This window comes from Notamacropus eugenii, chromosome 2 (assembly GCF_028372415.1).
Source record: "Notamacropus eugenii isolate mMacEug1 chromosome 2, mMacEug1.pri_v2, whole genome shotgun sequence".
Lineage (NCBI taxonomy): Eukaryota > Metazoa > Chordata > Mammalia > Diprotodontia > Macropodidae > Notamacropus > Notamacropus eugenii.
Genome location: NC_092873.1, coordinates 73,882,786 through 73,907,682, shown reverse-complemented (window position 1 = coordinate 73,907,682; position 24,897 = coordinate 73,882,786). Strand labels below are relative to the sequence as shown.

Here is a 24,897-nt window from a genome sequence, read left to right as displayed (position 1 = left end):
GAGGGACAAGGTCAAAAGAGAGAATAGAAGAAATAGGGCACAGGACAGGATGGAGGGAAATATAGTTAGTTCAGTCTTACACATCATGACTATTATGGAAGTCTTTTGCAAAACTACACATATATAAGCTATATTGAATTGCTTGCCTTCTCAGTAGGGATGGGTGGTGTGTTGGAACTCAAAGCTTTTGGGGCAAATGTCACAATAGGACAAAAGAGAAGATGGAGATAAGGGTAGGGAGGGGTGTTAGAAGGGAGGGCAGATTGGAGGAAGGGGCAATCAGAATATTCAGCCTTTTGGGGTGGGGGGAGGGAAGCAATTGGGAGAAAATTTGGAAGGCAAAATTTTGCGGAAATGAATGTTGAAAACTTAAATAAATGAATGAATGAATGAATGAATAAAAGAATCCATCTCTTTGTATTATAATTGATCTGATTTTTCTTCATATTTTCCACACAAATGAAAATGTAGCAAACTCCAGTTGGAAGATTTCTGGTATTTCTTCATTGCAAATAATTTTGACTTTTCATTCTTGATCATCTCCCCAGCGTGTTAAATGGGAATTCCTTTTGTGTAGGCTTTGGACCAAATGATTGCTAAGGTCCCTAACACCTCTACTGCAAATTCTTTGATTCTCTTATTTTTTAATCATATTATTTTATAGCCATATTTAATGACACTTCTATGCTTTGTTAGATTATTCATGTAAAAGTTTATTGTCCTGGATGTAAGTTCTTTTCTGTGAAATAATCAGATTCATTCTATAACATCTTTAAATCGATCCTATTTACAATTAATTTATTTGCCCTGTAATTGCCCATATCAGGGTTCTTTATCTCACAGTTTAGCTCAGTAATTCAGCTGGTTTATAGTAAGTCAGATTGGGCTCGCTCCGCTCCCCCTCCGCGCTCGCTCCCCGCTCCCAGCTCCCCACGCCCTGCGCCCCGCTCCCCTGCGCGGAGATTCCGAGCCGTTGGCCGCCCGCTAGGAGGTGCAGGCCTGCAGCCTCTGTGCTCTGGCTGCTGCACCGCCCCTCCCCCGGCCCAGCTCGTCCCAGCTCGTACCCCACCCCCAACTCCCCCCCACCCCCGCCCCAGCCCCGATTGCCCCCGCGCGGATCAGGGAGGCGGGCGAGGCGGAGGCGGCGGCGGAGCTGCCCACCCGCAGCCCAGCTCTGAAAGCAGGCCGCTCCAGCCCGGCTGCGCAGTCCGGCCTGAGGCCGGCAGTCACTTGCAGGGCCTCCACTGTCGGCGGGAGGGGCTGCCGACCCCCAGCCCAGCCTGGCCCAGCCCATCGGCGCCAGTATCACCTCCACGTGATTGGAAGAACGCAATGAGCGGAGCCTCCCCACGTTACCGCGCTGCCAATGGGTTATATCCTGTGTTGTGACCTCACGGCTTAAGTGGGAATAAAGATGAGCATAAGCAGTGATGAGGTCAGCTTCTTGGTATAGAGATATTTGCGAGAGTCAGGATGGTACGTAGTTTGACGGACGTCTTTGTCACTGATCGATGCCATGATGCCTGACGTGGTACAAAGCAGGCAGCCAGCGTATGGAGAGAAATCTGCCCAACAACAGACTGCCGCAGCTGCTGCCGGTGCTGCTGCCGCCACAACCAATCAGCAGGGTTCAGCGAAAAACGGAGAAAATACTGCAAATGGAGAAGAAAACGGAGCCCGCAGTCTAGCAAAGAACCGTACAGATACGATGGAGATGGACGGAGATGTTGAAATCCCCCCGGACAAAGCTGTGGTGTTGCGGGGTCACGTGTCAGAAGTATTCATCTGCGCCTGGAATCCTGTTAGTGACTTTCTAGCCTCAGGATCTGGTGACTCAACAGCCAGAATATGGAATCTGAGTGAGAACAGCACAAGTGTCTCGACCCAGTTAGTCCTCCACCATTCTGTAAGGGAAGGAGGGCAGGATGTGCCCAGCAACAAAGATGTGACCTCCCTTGACTGGAATAGTGAAGGCACACTTCTGGCCACTGGATCATATGATGGATTTGCCAGAATATGGACTAAAGATGGTAATCTTGCCAGTACCTTGGGGCAACATAAAGGGCCTATTTTTGCATTAAAATGGAACAAGAAAGGAAATTTCATTCTGACTGCAGGAGTGGACAAAACTACAATTATCTGGGATGCACATACTGGTGAAGCCAAGCAACAATTTTCTTTTCATTCAGCACCGGCACTGGACGTGGACTGGCAGAGCAACAACACCTTTGCCTCTTGCAGCACCGACATATGCATTCTTGTCTGTAAATTAGGACAAGACAGGCCTATTAAAACATTCCAGGGACATACAAATGAAGTCAATGCCATCAAATGGGACCCAACTGGTAACCTTCTGGCCTCCTGTTCTGATGACATGACTTTAAAGATATGGAGTATGAAACAAGAGAGTTGTGTCCATGACTTGCAAGCTCATCATAAAGAAATTTATACTATCAAATGGAGTCCAACAGGCCCAGGAACAAACAATCCAAATGCCAACCTCATGCTAGCCAGTGCATCCTTTGATTCTACTGTGCGGTTATGGGATATAGACCGGGGTATCTGCATCCACACTTTGACGAAACACCAAGAGCCTGTGTACAGTGTGGCTTTCAGTCCTAATGGCAGGTACCTGGCGAGCGGCTCCTTCGACAAGTGTGTGCACATCTGGAATACTCAGACGGGTTCCCTAGTTCGTAGTTACAGGGGAACAGGTAGAATATTTGAGGTTTGCTGGAATGCAACAGGAGACAAAGTTGGAGCCAGTGCATCAGATGGTTCCGTTTGTGTACTAGACCTACGGAAATAGTGCTACTAGTTGGAAGACATGGACGGACTATGAATGTGTACATAGCGGAAAATGACTGTCCCTGACCCATGTACTGCTCTAGTCCCACTGGAACCATGACCAGTCCACTACAGCCAAATCGAAAAGAAATCTCCACTTACATTGTATGGAAACAAAGGTAAATTACACCCTGAAGAGGATGACAGAGTCTTGTCACAGCTTCGAATCCTGTTCACCGAGTGCTGGCATCTTATCTGCTGTGCCCCCAAATAGCATTTAGAAGCTTGGGATATGAAAAGCAGAAGAGGAAAGGAGCAAGACTATACAAAAGCAGACCATACATGCAACAAATTGGGATACAAATGGCAGCCTTCCCTCTCCCTCTTCCCCCCCCACCCCCCTATTCTCCCTATCTAATCAATATGATGTATCATATTCTTTGTTTTCTTTAATTTCTCTAAATAGCTGAGCAGTTTATATGTACAGAGAAAATGGACGTATGTAAACATGTAGGCATGGGTTTTTTTTTGCTTTTCAAATATTCTTTTTGTTTTTGTTTGTTTCTATGGATGCAGGAAGTAAGGGAGTAAATCTGTTTCTTGTTTTTATTTCTTCACCTTTTAATCATAAAAAAAAATCTTTTAAAAATACTTCACTGTATTCTTTTGAAGAGGCCAAGTGATATTTGGTCCATTCTGTGACTCTCAGCACATTTTCCATTGGTTGTGCGTTGGGGTGAGGGGTGATTTTAGAAAAGTATATTTAAAATGTGACATTGGTCATGTTAATCAAGAAAGGACATTATTTGTAAAGGATATTCTGCTCTGGTTTTTCTGATGGTGTGGGTGAAATGCAGAATTTCTTATTTGGGACATATTTCTGCCAAACTTAAGAATCAAAGGGCACAAAAATTTTTCTTTTTAAATTTACAAATACAAGAGCTGCATTAAAACAAAAATTCTTGTTGCTTCAAGATCATAGCTAGTTATGGTTTAGTTGTGCACTGTTGTGAAAAGAAGAAAAGTAGCATTCTGGGTTTTTCTTTGTTTTGTTTTTAAGAGATAAAAATCTTTCTGGACAAGGGTTTATTAGCTTCTACCATAAGTATCCATCATATCCTTCAGTAGAAGCTCTGATATATAATATAACCAGATTCCAGGATTAAAAAAAAATCTCTTGTCAATTTTCTTTATAGAAATCAAAATACCTTTGGCATATACTTGATAACACTGTCACTATGTGGTAAAATGTGTACTACCTTAGACTCAAAAGAAATCTTTAGAGCAGAAGACTTGCTTTAAGGTATGTTTAAATAGCAGTGATTCAGCTTGTTAAAAAATAATAATATTTGCACTAATGTCTCTGCTGCTCTGATTCTGCAGTTTATTATAACTTATGGCTATATTTTTTTCAAGTATAAGTAGGTGGAAGCTGCTATTTTTTATTAATCACAACTATATTGTCCTTTAGTCGTTTACAATATCAAGCATTTTTCTCAACAGATAGCAAACTTTTGTTATGCTCATGTGACTAGGGTATACCGAAATTTCTTTAGTGAATTCAGCACATCTTGTTTATGTGTTCTGTTGAAAGGGGTCATTTCATGGTTTGTGCCAGATTCCAAGGCTATAAATTTCAAAGAATATAATTGTTAAATTTATGCCACAGATGTTTTAATTAAGGAATGCCTTCTATCACAGAGCTTTGCAAAGTTAACTATTTTATAACACTATTTCAATCTAATAATTTTGTGACTATTTAAAAAAAGTTAATCTACTTTGTTCTTAGTTTAGGCATAAATTGATTTAACCCAAATAATGCAGCTTTTTTGCCATTGATTTTCTGCTATTTTTACAAACTAATATGACTTGAAGCAAGTCTTCATTTTGTTAAGGTAGGGTAACATTGGCCTTTGGTAAAGAGAATACACTTCCTTCCACATTCATTGTTCTATGTACCCCAATTATTAGTGGGGAATCTATTCTAAATCACAGAATTTTTTTTAATTCATATCCAGAAAGGCAGTCATTCATGATGCTTCTGTGCCAGCTCTTTTCGGGGTTTTGGAACATATGACAGATGTCTAGAACAATTGCCTTATGAGTATGTAGGAAACCTCATAGACTGAGTATCTGGCACTTGGACATCCTGCTTTTATTGGTGGAGGTCTGTGTCTGTGGCTGACCTCTGTTGCTGTTTAAAAAAAAAAAGTATAAGATTAAAAAAAAATCTGTGCAATAATTTTTAAATGTGCTCCCAAGAATGGACACAAATGTTCTGAATATGTTTAAGCTGCATTTTCCTTTAGCGATGCATTTGTCAATTGCACTGAATTTAAATCTGAAAGTCAGAGGTGATTATTGATACTACTTTTGTATTTTGATAGGGACAATTTATTCATTTGCATACAGTTATTGCCTGTTTTTTTCAGCCAATTATAAAAGATAGTCAAGGAATTCTGCAATGTGGCTGTCAGAATGGACAGCTACATTTTTATGCTATTGTTATTTTTCTTTTTTGATCTTTGGCTATTTTCCTTACAAAAACCCATCCATAAAAGGAACCCTACACCGTTATAAATACAGAGCTTTATTGCCCTGAAGTCTCATCTTACTGACAGGTATCCACAGAGTAGACCTGGGCTCTTTAATGAACATTGGATTATTTATGTATTTTTTGCTGCTGTTCTCGATATCATTGCATGCTGATGTGCCACAATGCTGCTTCTAAGCCTTTAAAAAAAAAAAAAAGTCTAGAGCATAAATGTGCTGGCCAGAGACTAAGTTTCACAGCCTTGTGAAGTACTGTATTTTTGGAGTTCCTGGTTTATTTGTTCGTTCTCTCTCCCACCCCCCTTATATTTTCCCCAAGGGCTGATAATTGAAATGCTAGTAGTTCTTCTAGGAGGACATGATCATTCTATGATCTAAGTAGGATTTACACTGGTCATTTTAATCTAAGCTATGCTGATGAATTTGTTGCCTTGGGGAAAGAGCTGAAAACTTGGGAGATTAATTGGTTAAAGGAGAAAGTAAAATAAGAGGAGCTGCCCTGTTTCTCATTCATTCCTAAAGCTTCTGCAGGAATCTCACTGTTCATATCCATCTAGGGGAGGAAGCCACATTTCCATGCATTTGTCCCCTTTTCTCTTAATGTGGATCAGGCCCCATCACTGATTTTCTGATGTATTTTAGTCCATGATAAATTTGAAGTAGGTCTTAGGTTATTATTGATAATCCAGTTGTGATGAGCAGTTCTCTAGTGTTAGATGTGATTTGGGATGAAACATCTTTTACAAATACTAAAAGTGCCTCCCTTTGTGGTTTAACAACAAATTATGGTGTAAAATGCAGGAATCACCAGATAGAAGAAGTAGAGGAAGGTTTCTTGCTTTTTCACATGTACAAATGTCAAGAGAAAGGCCAAAGATTTGTGCTGATTTACCTTCACTTTTAAAGCACTCCTTTTTTCCTTTCCCTTCTTTATGTCAAAATAGATTATTTAATGAGAGATGACTATTTTTAAGGAGTTAGCTTTGTTTAGGTAGGAGTGGTTTGGTTAAGGGTATAATTATAGTTGGGGAATCGGCAGAGAGGCCTGAAGGGCTCTGCAGAGGGTTCTGTGTGATGTGGGCAGAGGGGAATTGGGATTTCACCAGATGAGCAGAAACGACGTCTCCAATGTTGCTCAGTGCTATTTTCTCAATTAGGAGCAATGCTTATTTTTCTCAGGTCAGGTCATGTCATGTTTCTCTACAAATCTTGTGTTCTCCTCTAGTGTGACAAAGACAGTACTTAGGTGACAGATATATGCATATTACTAGTAGGTCATATCTGAAAGTTTCCAGGAAACCCCCTTTTTGGTGGACCAACATTGTAGCATGGAAGTAAATGCCTATATTTAGGGAACAGCAGCAAATTAACAAGAGACCCAGAAAGTTTTCTCTTGGGTCAAAAGGGGTGGAAGGTAGGGGAGAAATATTATGAATGACCTTTTCTTCCGGTGATAGTTCTAAAATATGACAATTCAGTATCAAGAGTTTTTTTCTTAAACATAAATCTGGTTAAAAGTAGAGAAGATAATTTTTTAAGTGAGAAGTTCAAATTATGTTGGGGTTTTTTTTCCACACACTGGTTTAGAGATAGAGCATCTTAAATCCATAGTCTGAGGAGGTATCGCATTCTGTTTCCACCTCTAAGCTTACAACGTTGATGCAGGATGAGGAGTTAGGGCATATCTTTTGTCCTAGTAAGCTATTTCATGTTTTTTTGGAGTTTGTGGATAAGTTCAGGAAAATATTCTGCATGTTGTATCTAGTCCAGTGTATTACTTATACATTTCTTTCTTTTTCTTTTCTTTTTTTAAGGCGGCATTCTGTGACTCTATAATCCTTGAATACAGAAATATTTTTTTTTCCTCTGCTGACTTTGACATTGTAGTTGTAGTGGTTTAATTTTGATTTTACAAATACTTTGGGTCTAATTCTGTGAGCTTACCTGTAGCACTGGATATGAACATCTGCATCATTTCTTTAGTTATCTAGTTAACTTACAACTGTTGTCAAAGTGTAAACCAGTCCATGACAGTTTTTTGTACTTGTTGAAAGACTTTTATTCAGATTTCATGATTATTGTCTAAGGAAGACTGATAGAGAAGTTCTAGGCTGTCCTGATCCATGTGAATTGCACTTAGGACGTATTTGGGTTCTCTGTTACAATGGCTTACCCCTATACCCCCATCCCTCAGAGGCACATGTCCCTGTTGCAGTTTCCATTTGCATTGTATTGCTCTGACAGCTGCAATTTGAATCAGATCTGAAAGAGGTTCAGAATAAAATATATTTTGATATTAAAAAAATAAGACAAGTTTAGAAATCCAATTCTCCTGCTAATCATTGTTCTATTTTTGTCTCAAGGAAATCTGTCATCTTTGAGAGATGTTAGCAGGGAGTCTGGTCCAGTATGGACACACTGCTGAGTTATTCTTCAAGAACGTCTGGTTTGTTATCCAAAGAATCTGGTCCACTATCTCTAACCTTGCAGGGGGACTCAAACAAGGGAATATTTCTTAGTCACAGTTGGAAAGGAAGGAGCTCTAATTCCCAATTTCTGAGGAATCATATATTCCCCAATGCTTCAGCATGATGTTGAGCTCTTTTTACTCATCACAATTCATTCCCCACCTACACGGTCCTATTCTTTGTTCGATACTCTGCCAAACTACAAAAGGGAGCAGCCCCCTCCCTCATTTCAGGGTCTTCGCTTGGGAAGCTGAAAACTTATTTATTGATAAATTCATACTTTAGTACTAAATTGATCACGCTTGGAACTGTGGGCCTCAGTTGTAACATCAAATGTAACATCTGCTTCTACTGATGAAATGAATAATTCTTATTGTTTTATATGTATTTAATTCTAATTTCTAATATGCAATCATTCTTGCATGCCTTCAATTAATTCAAATAGGTCTTAGTATCTAGGGGGTTTTGCTTTGTTTTGTTTTGTTTTTGCTGCAGTCTTTTCCTGGGACTATGTTTAAAAGTATTAATCAATATTCATTAGCGATATTTTGCCCTTTTCCTTTAATACCTTTTCCTCTTCTTTCCCTGTTAGAAAAGAAATATATCTGAACCCAAATGTGTGTATATGTATATTCTTTCCTCCTTTGATGAGGTCAAACGAAATTGTTACTCAAGTGTTATCCACAACCTCCCACTTTCCCTTTCTTGTTGTGTGGAGTTGTATTTAGGCACTCCATTTATATGAGATAATTTTTCCTATTGTTCCTCTCCTACCCACCTGGTCTGGTAGTGTGTTTCTGTTCCCCACCCTTTCCATTCTTCTTTTGAGATTACCAAAATATAATAGACTCCCTCTGTCTAATTAAGCTTCCTCTCTGACCCCTGATGATGATAGAGTTCTGTGAATCTATACAAATTGTCTCTTCAATATAACAATAAAAATAGTTTAACCTCTTTTAGTCCCTTGTGATTGCTTGATCATATATATGTTTTTATGCTCCTCTTAACTTTTGTGTTTGTATAGGCTTGGTATATGTATTAAATGAGAAAATATTTGTGAAGTGTTTAGCAACATGCCTGGCATATAGTAAATATCTGTTCTCTCTACCCTTTCTAAAGTTTTTTCTATAACATGTTGAATCGAAAGTCTAATGCTTTAATAATCGACTAGGCTAGCTAAGACTTTCAGAAAATCGTCTTAGTCACACAGAATTTGATAGCCACTAACTAGCTCTGTTACTTTAGGACTATTACTTTACCTAGGGTTCACTTTAGGATATACCCCAGGATTTATCTTCTAAGTTACAGTAGGGTTGCAAATAACTTTGGTGGAGGAGTTTGCTAGACTTTCAAACTAAAAGCTATTTCATGTATAAGTATTATATTTTGAATTTTCTAATTTTTATTTATGTTCCTGGTACAAGACCAAAATATTCATAGTGAATAATTTTTAATGGATTGCTCTACATTCTGCAAATATTTTAGTCAATATTGTAATAAAAATAAACATTACTTAAAATATTCAATAGTTTTCTTTCTCTACTTTGTCTCCCAGGTTTGTATATTAGGATAATATATATCAAGGAAAAAATTGTAATTACTCTATTTTTCTATTTTAGCAAATGGTTTATGTAGCATGAAAACTAAATGTTCTCTGAAAGCTTCATTGAATTAACCTGTAAGTCAATCTACTCCATCTACATCTGAGTTTTCTGTGTATGTAAGTGTGTGTGTGTATGTGTGTGTGTGTGTGTGTCTGTGTCTGTGTGCATGTGTTTGATTTGAGAGTATTCCAGTTTTTTTTCTGAGACTGAGTTTTTAGTAGTTGTAATCTACCAACATTCAAAGATGCTCTCCTTCCTTCTTCAATGTATTCAGTACCTGGCTTACAGTCTTTCTCTTCTCTACATGACCTACTTTCATATTAAGGGATGTCAATGTGTGTATTTATACAACCTCATATACAACCTCAAATACCATAATTTCCTTGAACTTACTAATTTACCACGATTTATTCCTCCATGGCACCTCAGCTACATATAGAGTAATTATACCCTTGACCTTGCCATCACCGAAAAGTGTTCCACTTCCATGTTCATAAACTCTGAAATTCCTTTATCTAGTCATAATTTGTTTTCACTTCACTTATCCCTCTGCTTATAACCCCTAACCTTATTCTACATTCTCACCATGACATGTACCAATCCCTTCAATGATAGATTCTTTCCCAGTTCATCAGCCATATGCTGATTTTACTGTCGTCCCTATCTCATCTTGACTCCTTGGTGAACCAATTCAATTCTATACTTTCCTCTAAAATTGCTTTTTCCCCTATTCTACCAGCAATTTTACCCTGCCAAGTTTCATACTTTGAATACAGTCACCCAAACAACCATGATTTTCACCTCTATTCATGTAACTACTGAACATAACTGGAGAAAATAATGAAATTGTGATGACTGGATCCACTACACATATATGTTACATAATATCAATTATGCCCTCATTGTTACAAGGAAATGTTTTACATGCCCCTTAAAAAGTTCTTGGCACAGCTAAGATACTTGAGTAGAAAGTTGCATATACTCTAGCACTTTCCCCGCAGCCCACAAAATACCTGTAAAAAATGACTCAACAAATTCTAGAGCAACAGAAGCCACAGAACAACAGAGTGAAAGAGATTTCCAAGTAAAGGTAACCTGAAAGGCTGACAGGAAAGGTCTATCCCATGGGACACTGAGCAGAGCAGAGCTCAGCCCTGGCCATGTAGCACTGGAGGAACAGGACGAGAACAGCCCTCTGGGGCAGAATCCTCAACATGGAGGGGCCCAGATTCCCTCAACCAACAAGCAACAAAAAAAGCTCCAAAGGTCAGTGTGGGAGGGCTTTCCCAGCTGGGCAAGAGGGGAGCAGGGTCCCCCAGCAATCTCCCCAGACCACAGCAGAAGCAGTGGCAGCAGCAGCAGCAGGCAATGGGAGGCTACTGTGGAAGTGGAAGAAGCCTGGGTCCATTGTCCAAGCAGCTCAGCTTAAAGCCTCTGGGAGAATCAAACAGGTGATCTGAACCTCAACCCTGAGTGGCAGCCCCACTCCCACCCAAAGCCCCTGGGGGAATTGAGGAGTTGATCTGAATCTCAGCCATGGGGGGAGGAGGAGCACTAGAACCCTCCTCCTGAAAAACGATACAAAAGTCAAGTAACTGACTGGCAAAATGCCCAAAAAAGGGAAAAAAACTAAGACCATAGAAGGTTACTTTCTTGGTGAACAGGTATCTCCTTTCCTCTTTTTGGATGAGGAAGAACAATGGATACTGTCAGAGAAAGTCAAGATGTCTGTCTCTAGTACCTCCAAAATGAATATAAAATGGGCTCAGGGCATAGAAGAGCTTGAAAAGTGAATCCGCAGCTTGCTAAAGGAGAATGAAAAAAAATACTGAGGAAAATAACACCTTTAAAAATAGACTAACTCAGTTGGAAAAAGAGGTCCAAAAAGCCAATGAGAAGAAGAAGGCTTCAAAAAGAAGAATTAGCCAAATGGAAAAGGAGATTCAAAAGGTCACTGAACAAAATAGGTCTTTAAAAATGAGAGTGGAGTTCAGGGAAACTAATGACTAAAAGATAAACCAAGAAGTTACAAAACAAAACCAAAAGAATGAAAAAATAGAAGATAATGTGAAACATCTCACTGGAAAAACAACCTGGAAAATAGATCCAGGAGAGACAATTTAAAAATTATGGGACTACCTGAAAGTCATGATAAAAAAAATAGCCTAGACATTATCTTTCATGAAATTATCAAGGAAAACTGCCCCAATAATCTAGAACCAGAGGGCAAAATAAATATTGAAAGAATCCACTGATCTGCTGAAAGAGATCCAAAAAGAGAAACTAATAGGAATATGGTGGCCAAATTTCAGAGTTCCCAAGTCAAGGAGAAAATATTGCAAGCAGCTAGAAAGAAACAATTAGAGTACTGTGGAAATACAATCAGGATAACACAGGATCTGGCAGCTTCTACATTAAAGGATTGAATGGCTTGGAGTAGGATATTCCAGAAGTCAAAGAAACTGAGATTAAAACCAAAAACCACCTACCCAACAAAACTGAGTGCAATACTTCAAGGGGAAAAAAAATGGTCATTCAATGAATGATATAGAAGACTTTCATGATGAAAAGACCAGAACTGAATAGAAAATTTGACTTTCAAACACAAGAATCAATAGAAGCATAAAAAGATAAACAGGAAAGAGAAATCATAAAGAAATTTCTAAAGCTGAACTGTTTACATTCCTACATGGAAAGATGATATTTGTAACTCTTGATACTTTTCTCAGTGTTTGGGTAGGAGGAGGGATTACACACACACACATACACACACACACATTCTCACACATACACACACATATAGATAGAGAGTACATCTTGATTTGAATCAGAAGAGATGATATCCATAAACAAATAAAATACAATTAAGGGGTGAGAGAAGAAAATATTGGGAGGAGAAAGGGAGAAATGGAATGGGGCAGGCTATCACTCATAAAAGAGATAAGAAAAACATTTGTCAATGGAGGAGAAATGGGAGGAGGTGACAGAGAAAAGTGCAACTTACTCTCTTCACATATGGCTTAAGGAGGGAATAACATGCTCACTAAATTTGGTATGAAAATCTATCTTACACTACAGGAAAGTAGAAGAGAAGTAGGACAAGTGGGGTCAGAGGGATGATTGAAGGGAGGGCAAAGGGGAGAAGGGAGTAACTAGAAGTACTTTTGGAAGGGACAAGGTCAAATGAGAGAACAAAAAAAGAGGGGACAGGGTAGGATGGACAACATAGTTACTCATACACAACATGACTATTATGGAAGTCTTTTGCAAAGCGACACCTATATAGCCTGTATTGAATTGCTTGTCTTCTCTGTGGGGATGTGTGGGGAAGCAGGGAGAGAGAGAAGTTGGAATTCAAAGTATTAGAAACGAAAGCTGAGAATTGTTACTGTATATAGCTGTGAAATAAGAAATACAGGTAATGGGGTAGAGAAATTTTTCTTACCCTACAAGAAAAGAGAGAACATGAAGATAAGGGAAGGGAAGGGTGTGATAGAAGGGAGGGCACATTGAGGAAAGGTGAAATAAGAACGCAAGGTGTTATGAACTGGGGGGAAGAGAGAGATGGGGAGAAAAATTAGAACTCAAAATTTTGTGGAAATGAATGTCAAAACCTGAAACTAAATTAATAAAACTAAAAAATTCTTTGTTCCACCTTTCACAGCAATTTTTCTAACATTTTCATCCTTCTACAAACCTCTCACAGCTCCCATATGCATATCCTCTCAGTCAAATAGTTTGCTTCATATTTTGCTGAAAATATGAGGATATTCACTTTTCTACTTTCCTCTTCATTTCACATCATTCAGATACGTTTAATCTTCTTTAACCCTGTCTCACACAGAGACACAGTCCTTCACCTTGCCATGGCAAACCTTTCTACATACAAATGATCATATGGCTTACTATCTTCTCCAGCAGATTATCCATTCTATCTTCCACACTCTCTCACTTATCTTCAGTCCCTCTTGGTCTACTGGATGCTTCTCCACTACCTACAAATATTGCCATGTCTCCCTCATTTTCAAAAAAGAAAAGAAAAAACACTCACGTGATCCATATTCAGTAGCTACTGTCCTTTATCTCTTCTATTTCTTGGCTGAACTCTTTCAGAAGTTTGTGTGTAAGTGCTTCCTCGGCTTACTTTCTTTCTCTTCCTAACTCTCTATGATCTGGTTTATACAACAATGAGGTCAGCAAAAGAGCTCTGTAGACCTTCTGCTGACCTCATTGCTGCATACTTGGAAAACTGGACAGTATAGCCAGGAAGCTGAATCATTTCCATTGGAATTGTCTTAGGAAGATTCTGAAGATCACCTGGCAAGATAAGGTAATGGACACTGAAATCCTTTCTCAAGCTAAACTGCCAAACCTTCAAACTTTACTGCAGGGAGTGCAACTCCAATGGGCTGGACATATTGTTTGATTGCCAAACATACCCTTGCCTGAAATTGACTGCTCTATAGAGAATCTGTGCAAGGATGACACTCACATGGTGGTCAGAAGAAGAAATACAAGCACACTCTAAAGGTCACTCTGAAGAACTTTGGAATTGATTGTGTGTCCTGGGAGATGCTGGCAAACGACTACCCAGCCTCACATGCACACATGCAACAAGGCATTCTGCTCTATGAACAAAGTCTAATAGCAGTAGAGAAAAAGAAATGTGAGTTGTAAAAATTTAGAGAATTCACCCCAGATATTCACATGGACTATTTATGCCTGACCTGCAGTGGAGCATTCTAAGCTCATATTGGTCTGATCAGCCAGTAGAACACACTGTAACTTAACTCTAACATAGTGAAGTCATTTTGATCTTCTTTAAGAATGAACTACAGTGCTGCACTTAGGTGGCACAGTGAGTAGAACACTGGCCCTGGAGTCCAGAGGACCTGAATTCAGCTCAGACACTTGATACATGCTGCTAGCTGTGAGACCTTGGACAAGTCACTTAACCCCAATTGCTTTACCTTCCCTCCTCCAGAAAAAAACAAAAGAATGAAGAACAGCAATCAGACCAACCAGTAATCTGGCTATTGACCATATTATTCAATTGAAATTTCTCTCTCTAAAATTATAATGATCTTTTAATCACCATAACCAATTACTTAATTCTCATTTCATTTTACTTATTTCCAATGATTTATTGCTCTCTCCTATCTGAAGTATACACAGAACAATCATACCCTTGACTTCATGAGAGTCTTAAAATGTTTAATGACTTCTTGCCCCTGATATTCTCTTCTCTGTGGGTTTTAATGACACGGTGTCTTTCTGGTTCTTCTATTTATCTCAACTGTTTGTTGAGACAAAGTGACTGTTTCTCAGTCGGTATTCTTTGCTTGGTATTTATCCAGGTTGAGCCTGCTAAATGTGGGTGTACTCCTAGGCTCTCTGTGGGCCTTTTTCTCTTTTCCCTCAATGTGACTTTCCTTAATGATCTCAATAGTTTTGATGGATTTATTTATGATTACTTTGAAGAAAATTCTCAGAGCCTTCCCCATCTCAGAATTAGATAAATCTAGCCAAAATGAGAAAGAAAGAAGTTAAGGAGATGAATAGAATTTTAGAAGAGTTAAATAGGATAGGCCTCAGGAGAAAACTGAATGGGAATACAAAGGAATATACCTTTTTTTCTATGGAGGTCATGGTTCCTAAGCAAAAATTGTTCTTATTAAAACCTCTCAAACAAATGCAGAAAAGGAAAAGTATTAATGCATTCTTTTCAGATCATAATGCAAGGAAAACAACATTCAGTAAAGTGCCATGACCATATGGATAATAAATTAATTTGAAACTAAATGATTCAATGCTAAAGAATGAATGCATCAAAGAACAAAGAGCAACAGTCAATTTCGTCAAAGAGAATGACAACAATGAGACAACGTAGCGGAATTGATGGGATGTAGCCAAAGCTGGACTTAGGGGAAATTTTGTATCTCTAAATGTTTACATCACTATAATAGAGATAGAACAGATCATTGAATTGGACATGTAGCTAAAAAAAAAATAATGCTAGAAAAAAGCCAATTAAGAATACGCAGCTGTCCTCGCTGCGGTAGCGCCCAAGAGCCCGAGTCCCGGGATCCGCCCGGGGTCTACCCCGCCCCCTCCCCTCCTCCTACCCCTGGTTCCTCCCCCTCCCTGCCGTTGCGGCCTCCCAGCCCTGGCACAGCACGTCCCTCCATCCCTCCTTCTCCGCAATCCCCTTCTCTGGTCCCCCTGCCCCGTCGCCGCTGCCTGCTGCCGCCGGCTCCTCTCCTCCTGGCCGGTGCCGCTCCCCGCCTTCCCTAACACCAACCCCTTCCTCCTCTTCCCACCACGGCAAGAAATCTCCTCGGCCTAGCTCCCTCCACCTTCCCCTCCTCCCCTCCCCGTCCCTCTCCTCCATCTCCGTCCTCGCCCAGCAGTCCGCCGCCACCCGTCTCACACAATGACTCGGAAGAGAATCCACAAGGAGTTGAAAGACCTGGCACGTGACCAACCCAGCTCAGTGTTCAGCAGGTCCTGTTGGAGATGACATGTTTCACTGGCAAGCTACAATAATGGGGCCAAATGATAGTCCCTATCAGGGTAGAGTATATTTCTTGGTAATTCATTTCCCATCAGATTATCCCTTGAAACCATCTAAGGCTGCATTTACAACAAGAATTTACCATCCAAATATTAACAGTAATGGTAGCATTTGTCTTGATATTCTAGGGTCACAGTGGTCACCAGCACTATTTCAAAAGTACTCTTGTCCATCTGTTCTTTGTGGTGTGATCCCAATCCAGATGATCCTTTAGTGCCTGAGATTGCACGGATCTACAAAACAGATAGAGAAAAGTACAACAGAGTAGCTCGGGAATGGACTCAGAAGTATGCGATGTAATTAAAGAAATTATTGGATAACCTCTACAAATAAAGATCGGGGAACTCCGAAAGAGAAAGTCCTTTTGATTTCCATTTGACTGCTTTCAATGAGCCTACGTCTCATCTTCCCCTGTGCACATGTTTACCTGATACAGCAGTGTTGCGTGTTGTACATAATTGGAACAACAAAATAGAAATACTGTATTTCCCGTACCAACACTGACTTCTGGCAAACAAGTGTGTGTGTGAAAGTCAGTTCTTCAGTAATAATCTAGTTGTGAGACTAAAAGCTTTCCTTATTGACTTAACTGAATAAACAATGCAAGGGCAGGGGTGGGTGTTGTGTGGTTTGGGGAGGGGGAGGACAGTTACACTAATCTGTGGGAGAATTTTTTAAAAGTTGGAATCCTTTTAAATTCATAACAGTTATGAAAAGCAAGGTGAAGAACGTCAAGCTGTTTCTGTATTCATTTTATTCTGAAGGACCTACATGTTAGGTAAATGTTTGGACCAACAAGATTAAACTGTACCCACATCCTGTATTTTAAGGTCTAAGTTTAACTGGTCAACATTTAAATGGATTAGAGATATTAGTACATAAAGGGTTGGGTGCTTTTTTTCTCAGCTCTTCTCCATCACCCCCTTGCCCTCAAAATTTTTTTGGTTTGTATGTGGTTTCTCAGTTAATACATAGCTAATAGCTCTTAATTTTTCTTATGTTTTTTAACTACTTACATCTATCTGGATGTAAGGGTAAAAATTCACTTGACAGAAATACTTGAGTATATTTAAAGACCCAATTGCTCCTCTGGAGCTTGTACATTCAAGAATGATTAATCTGTGTAATAAACTGACTACTACAGTCATTATAAAAAAAAATACACAACTAAAAATTAAGTTTAAAATCTGAAAAATCAAAGTAAAGATTGATAAAATAGAAAATAAGACCACTAAACTAATAAATAAAACCAGGAACTACTTTTATGGGTAAAATAAAATAGATAAACCAATGGTGGTGGTGGTGGTGATGGTTAAGTCATTTTTCTTGAGGTGGACTAGCCACACCATGTTCCAAACTATATTATAAAATGGTAGCCATCAAAACTATTTCATGTTGGCTAAGAAATGCAGTGGTAGATCAGTGAAATGGAATGAATAGTTACAATAAATTAAAAAGGTTTTATATGCATACACACACATACATACACATACATCTATACGTGCTCATACACATATGTAGACTTATACGTATGAGTGCATATAAATATATATACATGCATAATGTGCATGTATAGAGACAGAGGACATAGGGTGAGTTGAGTATGAAGGGATGACATCTTCAAAATATAATTAAAAGGTGAGAAAAGAATGTAATGGCAAAAGGAGAACAAGAGAGGTAGAGTGGGGTAAATTATCTCAAATAAAAAAGGCAAGAAAAAGCTTTTACAGTGGAGGGGAAGATGGGTGAGGTGAGAGGGAATGTGTGAATATTGCTCTCATGGAATTTAGCTTAATGAGGGAATAACATACACACTCAGCTGGGTATAGAAATCTATTTTACCCTACAGGAAAATAGGGGAAGGAGATAAAAGGGGGGTGATGATGGAAGGGAGGAAAGACTGGGGGAGGAGGTAATCAGAAGGAAATAATTTTGAGAAGAAACAGAATCAAAGGAAAGAATAGAATAAAATAGGGATAGAAGAGACTTTCACAATATGACTGTTATGAAAGTGTTTTGCTAGAGTACATATATACAATATGGAGTTGTTTGCCTTCTCAATGAGGACGGGTCAGGAGGGAAGAAAGGAGAGAATTTGGAACTCAAAGTTGTAAAAAATGAATATTTACAATTGTTTTTACCTGCAGCTTAGAAATAAGATATACAGGCAATGGACTAAAGTAATCTATCTTGCCTTACAAAAGATAGAAGGAGAAGGGGATAAGAAAAAAGGGGGTAGGTGACAGAACGGAGGACAGAGGTAATCAGAATGCAGGCCATCTTGGGGTTGGATAGGGTAGAGATGGGGAGAAAATTTGGAATTCAAAATCTTGTGGACATGAAGGTTGTAAAGTAAAAATAAATTAATTTTAAAAATTCAATTTTAAAATTTAGAATTTGAAATTTTCAATTCTGAATCCCAATGACAAAATTTTCTTTTGAGTTCTAGACCCTCCTCCATTCAGTGAGAAGGGAAGGAATATGATGCCTATTAACATTTGAAGTTACATAAAACATTTTAATATTAGCCATATTAAAAGAAAAGCTAGGAAAAATGAAGAAAATGAAAAATAATTTGCTTTATTCTGCACTCAGGGTTAATCAGTGTGAGAAATGATTCATATGAACCCCTACTCTGTTCCAATCAGTATTAATTAGTTTGACACTATTCTGCAGAAGTAGTGATTGTAAGTTCTGTGTATTGGCCTCAGAGACGTGATTTACAGATTGTAAATTGACTTGCTTAACCACAGAAAGCTAACTAGAGGATCTCCAACCTTGTGTTCCTTTTTATGGAGATCAAAGCCAGCATGGTGGAAGTGACTCAATTACATAGGAATTTCCCCAACTGATTTTTGTACTTCCTAATTTATTCAAATTATATATCATCTTTGTTCTTAGATACATTTTACTTGTGTTTTTAAGAAAAGCTTCACAATAACATCACTAGATCTGTATCCCAAAGAGATCATAAAAAAGGGAACAGGACACACATGTACAAAAATATTCAGAGCACCTCTATTGTGGTGGAGATGAACTGGAAAATGAGAGTGTGTCTATTAATTGGAGAATAAGCGAACAACTTGTGGTACGTGAATGTAATGCAATACTGTGGAACTATAAAAAATGATAACCAGGTGAATTGGAGAAAAATGCTAGACATATCTTTGGAATGATTAGAACATAAATTACTATTATCTTGGACTGAAGTAGGGCACAAAGCCTATATGCTACGAGTTATAACAAGTTATTTTATTTATTTATTGGTTTAACAAGGCAAGAGGTTACAAGTCATTAGATAAAGATTGGTACTAGTGGCAAAGAAAGTGATTAATTCAACATGCAGGTAGAAAGAGTTAAAACATACTACATATAAAACAAATCTGTAATTTACTAAGGAAACAAACCGAAAAACAAAACAAAACCCAGAGAGAGGACTTTGGAAGCCCAGAAAAGCAGCAGCATGCAGCAAGTGGGACAGATGTCAACCAGCATCATGCCCACAGCTAATATTGTACCTTCAGACTTCAAAGAGAGTCCTGAAGAGTGCACACTCTGAAGTGAGTTGAGTAAAAGCAATTTTTGAAAAATCCACGATATTCCCGTTCACCTTTTGGGTATTTAATAACTATTTATTTAATACAACTTCAGACAGAAAAGTAGGCCATTTCGCAGAGACTTTCAATATTTGTTCAAGATAAGCTAGTTAGGAAGTTGTGGATAGAGAAGACAAATCCTTGTATTCTGACTCAAATATCAAGAATTTTTATACTGAACCAGGAATATTTTACCCCAAAAAATATGCAAAAGCTCTCAAGGAGAGGAAATCAATTTGGAAGAACAGAGGAGGGAGGTAGGTAACTGCTTACCACAGAACAACATGAATAAAATGAGCCTATAGTAAATAAAGTGGAGTGATTTTAAGTATTCTACTTCTGAAAATTACCTAAAATCAGCTTTGAACATAACATTTTCCTCAAAGCTGCTGTGACATCTTTATTCCTGACACTGTAGATGAGAGGGTTTATAACAGGCGTTAGGATGTTGTAGAAGACAGACACCATCATATCCTTCTCAACAGTATGGTAAGAAGGAGGGAGCATGTAGTTGTAGAGAGCAGCTCCATAAAAGAGAATAACAAGAGTTATATGGGAGGAACATGTGACAAATGCTTTCCTATGACCCGTAGCTGAATTCATCCTATAGACTGTGAGAAGAATAAGGGAGTAAGAGCTTAAAATAACTATGACAGGGATGAGGAGCATAAGGACACAGCACAGGTACATGACAGTCTCATAGAGTGATGTGTCTGAGCAGGAGAGTTTCAGCAAGGCAAATACCTCACAGAAGAAATGCTGAATCTCTCGGGATTTACAAAATGGAAAGTTCATGGTGATAGGGGTGAGCATGAAACCATCAAGAGAGCCCAAGAACCAGCAGACAATTGCAAGGAGCATGCAAACTCTGTGGTTCATGAGGATGGGGTAACGGAGAGGGTGACATATGGCCATATACCTGTCATAGGACATGGCTGCCAAAAGGAAGCACTCTGCTCCTGCAAGTGTTAGATAGAGGAACATCTGGAGTCCACAGCTTTGAGATGAAATATTATGAATCCCAATCACCTGATCCAATAGCATCTTGGGCACAGTAACAGAGATATACATCATGTCCATGAGGGAAAGCTGACTGATGAAAAAGTACATGGGAGTGTGGAGGTGGGGATCACTTTGAATCAAAAGAACTAAAGTGGCATTGCCAATCAGAGCTACTATGAAAATAATGAGTATCAGTGAGTAGAAGAAAGGAGAATATTTGCTTTGGTTAAAGAGTCCCAGCAGGATGAAATCAGTTCCAAAAGTTTGATTCTCCAACCTCTTTCTTGGCTTCATCTTATCTCACCTAGAGAAGATTAAAAACAATCAAATCGATAAAAAATTTTGTATTTTGTTCTTCATACAGATATGTTAGGTCATCTGTTAGTGAAAGGAGGAGATATCTATTGGTCTAAAAGGAGCAGAGATGTAATTTTCCTAATCTGTATCAAACTATGATACAAATGGTCTAACTTGAAACTAAAGATGCATCTATTTGGATAGAAAATTATCTTCAGTCATTTTCAAATCCTGAGATTCTGCCAGATTGTTCTTATATAAAGAAGTGTTCAAGATGAGTTCTGTAGCTTGAGATAAACATCATGGAAAACATTGTAAGAACAACCATTTACCTTTGTTATGAAATTCATTATGCCTAAAATGGAGCTCATTATGCTTCCTTTTCAAAACTTCCCTACTAATATCAAAGACAACGCCATATTCTCAGTCACTAGTGTCAAAACCTCAGCGTTGTCCTAAACTTTTCATTCACTATTCTCCCAAATTTAAATAGCATAAAGTCAAATCTTGTAGTTTCTACTTTCATAACATCTCTCAAATAGGTCCCATTCTCTCCATCACTCAACATCCTAGTTGAAGCTGTTACCATTTCCATTTGCAAACGTTCACCTGAACTACTGCAGTAGGCTCAGATTGGTCCTTCTACCATAATCCTTTCCCTCTAATCTATCTTCCACTCAGCTGATACAGTGATTTTCCTAATGCTTAGGTTTGACCAAGTAATTTCATACTCTGAAAAGTCAAGTATCTTTCTATTTCTTCCATGACAAAATACATAAAAAAATCCTCTCTTTAATAACTAAAGTTCTTCATAACCTTACACATTTCCACATTTTAACTCTCTTGCTTCAGCTGAATTATTCTAGATGCTATTCATTACATGCAATATACCATCTCCCTTCTCCATGTCTTTACATTAACTATCCTCCATCCCTGGAATAAATAGTCTCTTTCTTAACCTCCTACCTCTTAGTTTCTCTGGCTTTCTTCTATATTCAGCCTTCCTCAATTCCCCACAGTTGCTACTGCCTTCCCTTCTGAGAGTTTACTACTCTTTTCTACTACCACATCTACTGCTGTATGTGCCTATTTATTTGCATGTATCGCCCATATTACAATATGAAGATCTTGAGGACAAGAACTATTTTACCTTTCTTTGTATCCCCAGTTTAGCTGTGAGTGACACATAGTAAATAAATAATAAATGCTTGTTGATTAATTAATCAAAATGCATTAAAAATCAGTGCTTTTGTGGGTAGTAGTATTCTAGGGAGAGAGTTTTAATAAAGATCTGTTCATGCTGATAGCACATTTTTACACATCTATGAAATCAAAATCAAAATTTGGGAGTATTGGGAAATCAACTCCATAATCCTATGGGAAGATATACAGAAGAAAGTAAATAAGCATTTATTAAGCACTTACTGTGTGTCAGGCACTATGATAACAATTTTATAAAATGGTATGAGATTGAAATATTTTGTTTGATCATCACAACAACCTTAGAATGTCAGTGTTACAATTATCCCTGAATTATAGCTGAGGAAACTGAGGCAGACAGTGCTTAGTGGACTTGCCCAGGGACACATATCTAGTAAGTATCTGAGGTTGTATTTGAACATTTGTCTTCCTGACTCTGAGTCAAGACCTCTATTACTTCTCCACCTAGGATATAGGTAGTTCTAGTTCTCTCAACAGAATTCGTCGTACTGTTCTTTACTCTCTAAGCATTTTTAGCTTTTTCCATGAATGTGCGAGGAATGTACCCTTTCCTATAGGCATTGTACTTAGTTCCAGAAGGGACTGAAATTACAAAATGAGCCAAAAGAATATTATTAATTCACTAACAGTTACATAGGCAACAAAGTAAAGCTATAATTCAAACATAGATTCTCTGATTCATTATTTTCCCCCCACTGCACCATACTCCTGCCTGTGAAAATCATTTGGTTCCTCTGAACTCTAGCTACAGTTTAAAATATTGTATTCATCTTTCCCTCATCTCACTAATTGAAGGGGATCTTTTTCCTTTCCAGGACACTGCTACTTTTTTGGATCTGATGGGATTATCAAATTTTGCTATGTATCATTGTTATTCCTGTTCTATCTTCTTTATTTGAATTTAAGATTCTTGGATCTATTTCCTCTTTCTGAGCATCATCACTGAGAGAAGTGCCTTGCATAACCCATATGTTTTAAGTGAATAGTATTGGATTCAATCAGATTGAATTAAAACTATTTTTGCCTCACACTAATCTACATTACAGCTTTCGAGGTTCTCCCAGGAAAAAGTGAACATAGCTTCCTGCTTTTTTTTTTTTTTTTTTTTTTTTTTTACTAATCCTCTGAGAATTGTGAAATAGAAAAATAGTGCAGAAAAAATAGGTTTGGTTTCAAATGATCTCTACTGGTAGTTATGGGGTAGAGTGGATAGAGCACTGGCCCTGATGTCACAATGACCTCAATTCAAATCTGGCATCACTGACTAGCCATCTGACCATGGGCAAGTCACTTAACCGTTATTGCTTCCCAAAAGTAAATAAACAAATAAAATGAACTCTCTCCACTCCCTTAATTTCACAGTCCGGAAATTTGTACGATGAAATAATTTATTTCACAGAAATTTCTAGTTTGTTGCTTTAGAATACAATCTTATAGGCATAAAAATGTTGCTTTAATTCAGGTTGAGGGATACATAAGTAATGAAATACTTTCAATATACAAGAAGGACTTGTGTCCACAAAAAATTTGTATATTCACAGTAATTTATGTATCTTTGAAGGAATGAATCTACTAAAAATATATTCACTTGTTATATTTTTACCCATGAGTCTGTATACTTTTCATCTGTTCTTTACTGCATCTCTGAATTTCTTCTGTAAAAATGAAGCTTGACTTACATCAACTTTCAGGACCCTTTTATGGCTAACATTTTACAATTCTATATCTCTTCTATCAAATTTCCTCAGAACTTGGAAAAACATTGCCTATCATGGGTGATTTATTAATATCTTTTTCCTCACCTTTTGTGAGCATGTATCTTCCCCTTTGTCTATTCAAATCCTAACCTAGATTTTTTTTATTCAGAATATATCCTGGGATTTGCTCATTTCTACATTCAAATGCACGAGACAATTAAGCTTTGTGCTCCTTACCTCCAGTTCCATCAATGGAAAAAAATAGACAGAAGTTGATTTTCTGTAATGAAAACTGGAGATGTTCACAGCTGTTCCCAAAGGCCAAGGAAATGATATTCTTGTCCACTCCGAATGCAGAGAAAACTTCTAACAAACTGTTATAAAAATGATCAAAGTATTCTGTGGAAACTAAGAATACATATGGAAAGTCTGTAATGCTTCTTATTAATATGAAAACTAGAATTGTACAAAATCAAAGTAATTTTTGAGAGAAATTAAGACTGACACTAGAAGTATCAATAAGATAATAACTGGACATGTTTGACATCTTGTTAGAGCAAAATCTGAGAAGTTAGTGTAAAAGCCCAGTACCAGAGCTGTTGCTAAGAAGCAGCATGTATTATTAAAGTCATTAGATGAACTTCTCTCATCCTAGCTGTATCTGTGTCTAGATAAATATTACTGTAAGGATTCTGCAGCAAAAGCTGGCCCTGTGTGAACAGGAGGAAAGGAAAGATGTGAGTGTGATGTGAATCCAAGGAGTGAGGTCAGAATCTTTCATCATCCCCTTTTTCATATTAATTACAGAAGAATTCTGGAATCCAGACTGAATTAAAAGAATACTGTCTTGGGAACAAGAAATTTAAAAAGAGGAGGAGGATCATATCTCTAAGTCTATCTCTCTGTGTGATCTGGAGAAAGGTATTTGTTTTCTTGGAACCTCGGTCTCTTTACTTCAAAAATGAAAGACTGAACTAGATGTCTCTTCCTACTCTAAAATTTTATGTTTTCTGTACCTACTAGTAAATTTCTGAGAATTTGGAAGTAATGGGTTTGAAGCCATACAAGTAATAAATTTACTTTCTTTAAAATGTTTTT

General features: G+C 38.1%; 1 protein-coding gene and 2 pseudogenes across 2 annotated transcripts; 2 read left to right on the top strand and 1 right to left on the bottom strand.

The window, feature by feature from the left end:
- The first annotated feature begins 1,131 nt into the window (after positions 1 to 1,131).
- LOC140525514 (F-box-like/WD repeat-containing protein TBL1XR1 pseudogene) lies at positions 1,132 to 8,767 on the top strand (annotated as a pseudogene). The gene has a single exon (XR_011974054.1). The product of XR_011974054.1 is annotated as an F-box-like/WD repeat-containing protein TBL1XR1 pseudogene (transcript).
- Positions 8,768 to 15,606: 6,839 nt separating this feature from the next.
- Positions 15,607 to 16,520, top strand: LOC140523535 (ubiquitin-conjugating enzyme E2 D2 pseudogene; annotated as a pseudogene).
- A 3,395-nt stretch (positions 16,521 to 19,915) lies between these two features.
- Positions 19,916 to 20,878, bottom strand: LOC140523532 (olfactory receptor 2T29-like). Its single transcript, XM_072638358.1, has one exon. The coding sequence runs from the start codon at positions 20,876 to 20,878 to the stop codon at positions 19,916 to 19,918; it is 963 nt and encodes a 320-aa protein (XP_072494459.1).
- Between the last annotated feature and the right edge of the window lie 4,019 nt (positions 20,879 to 24,897).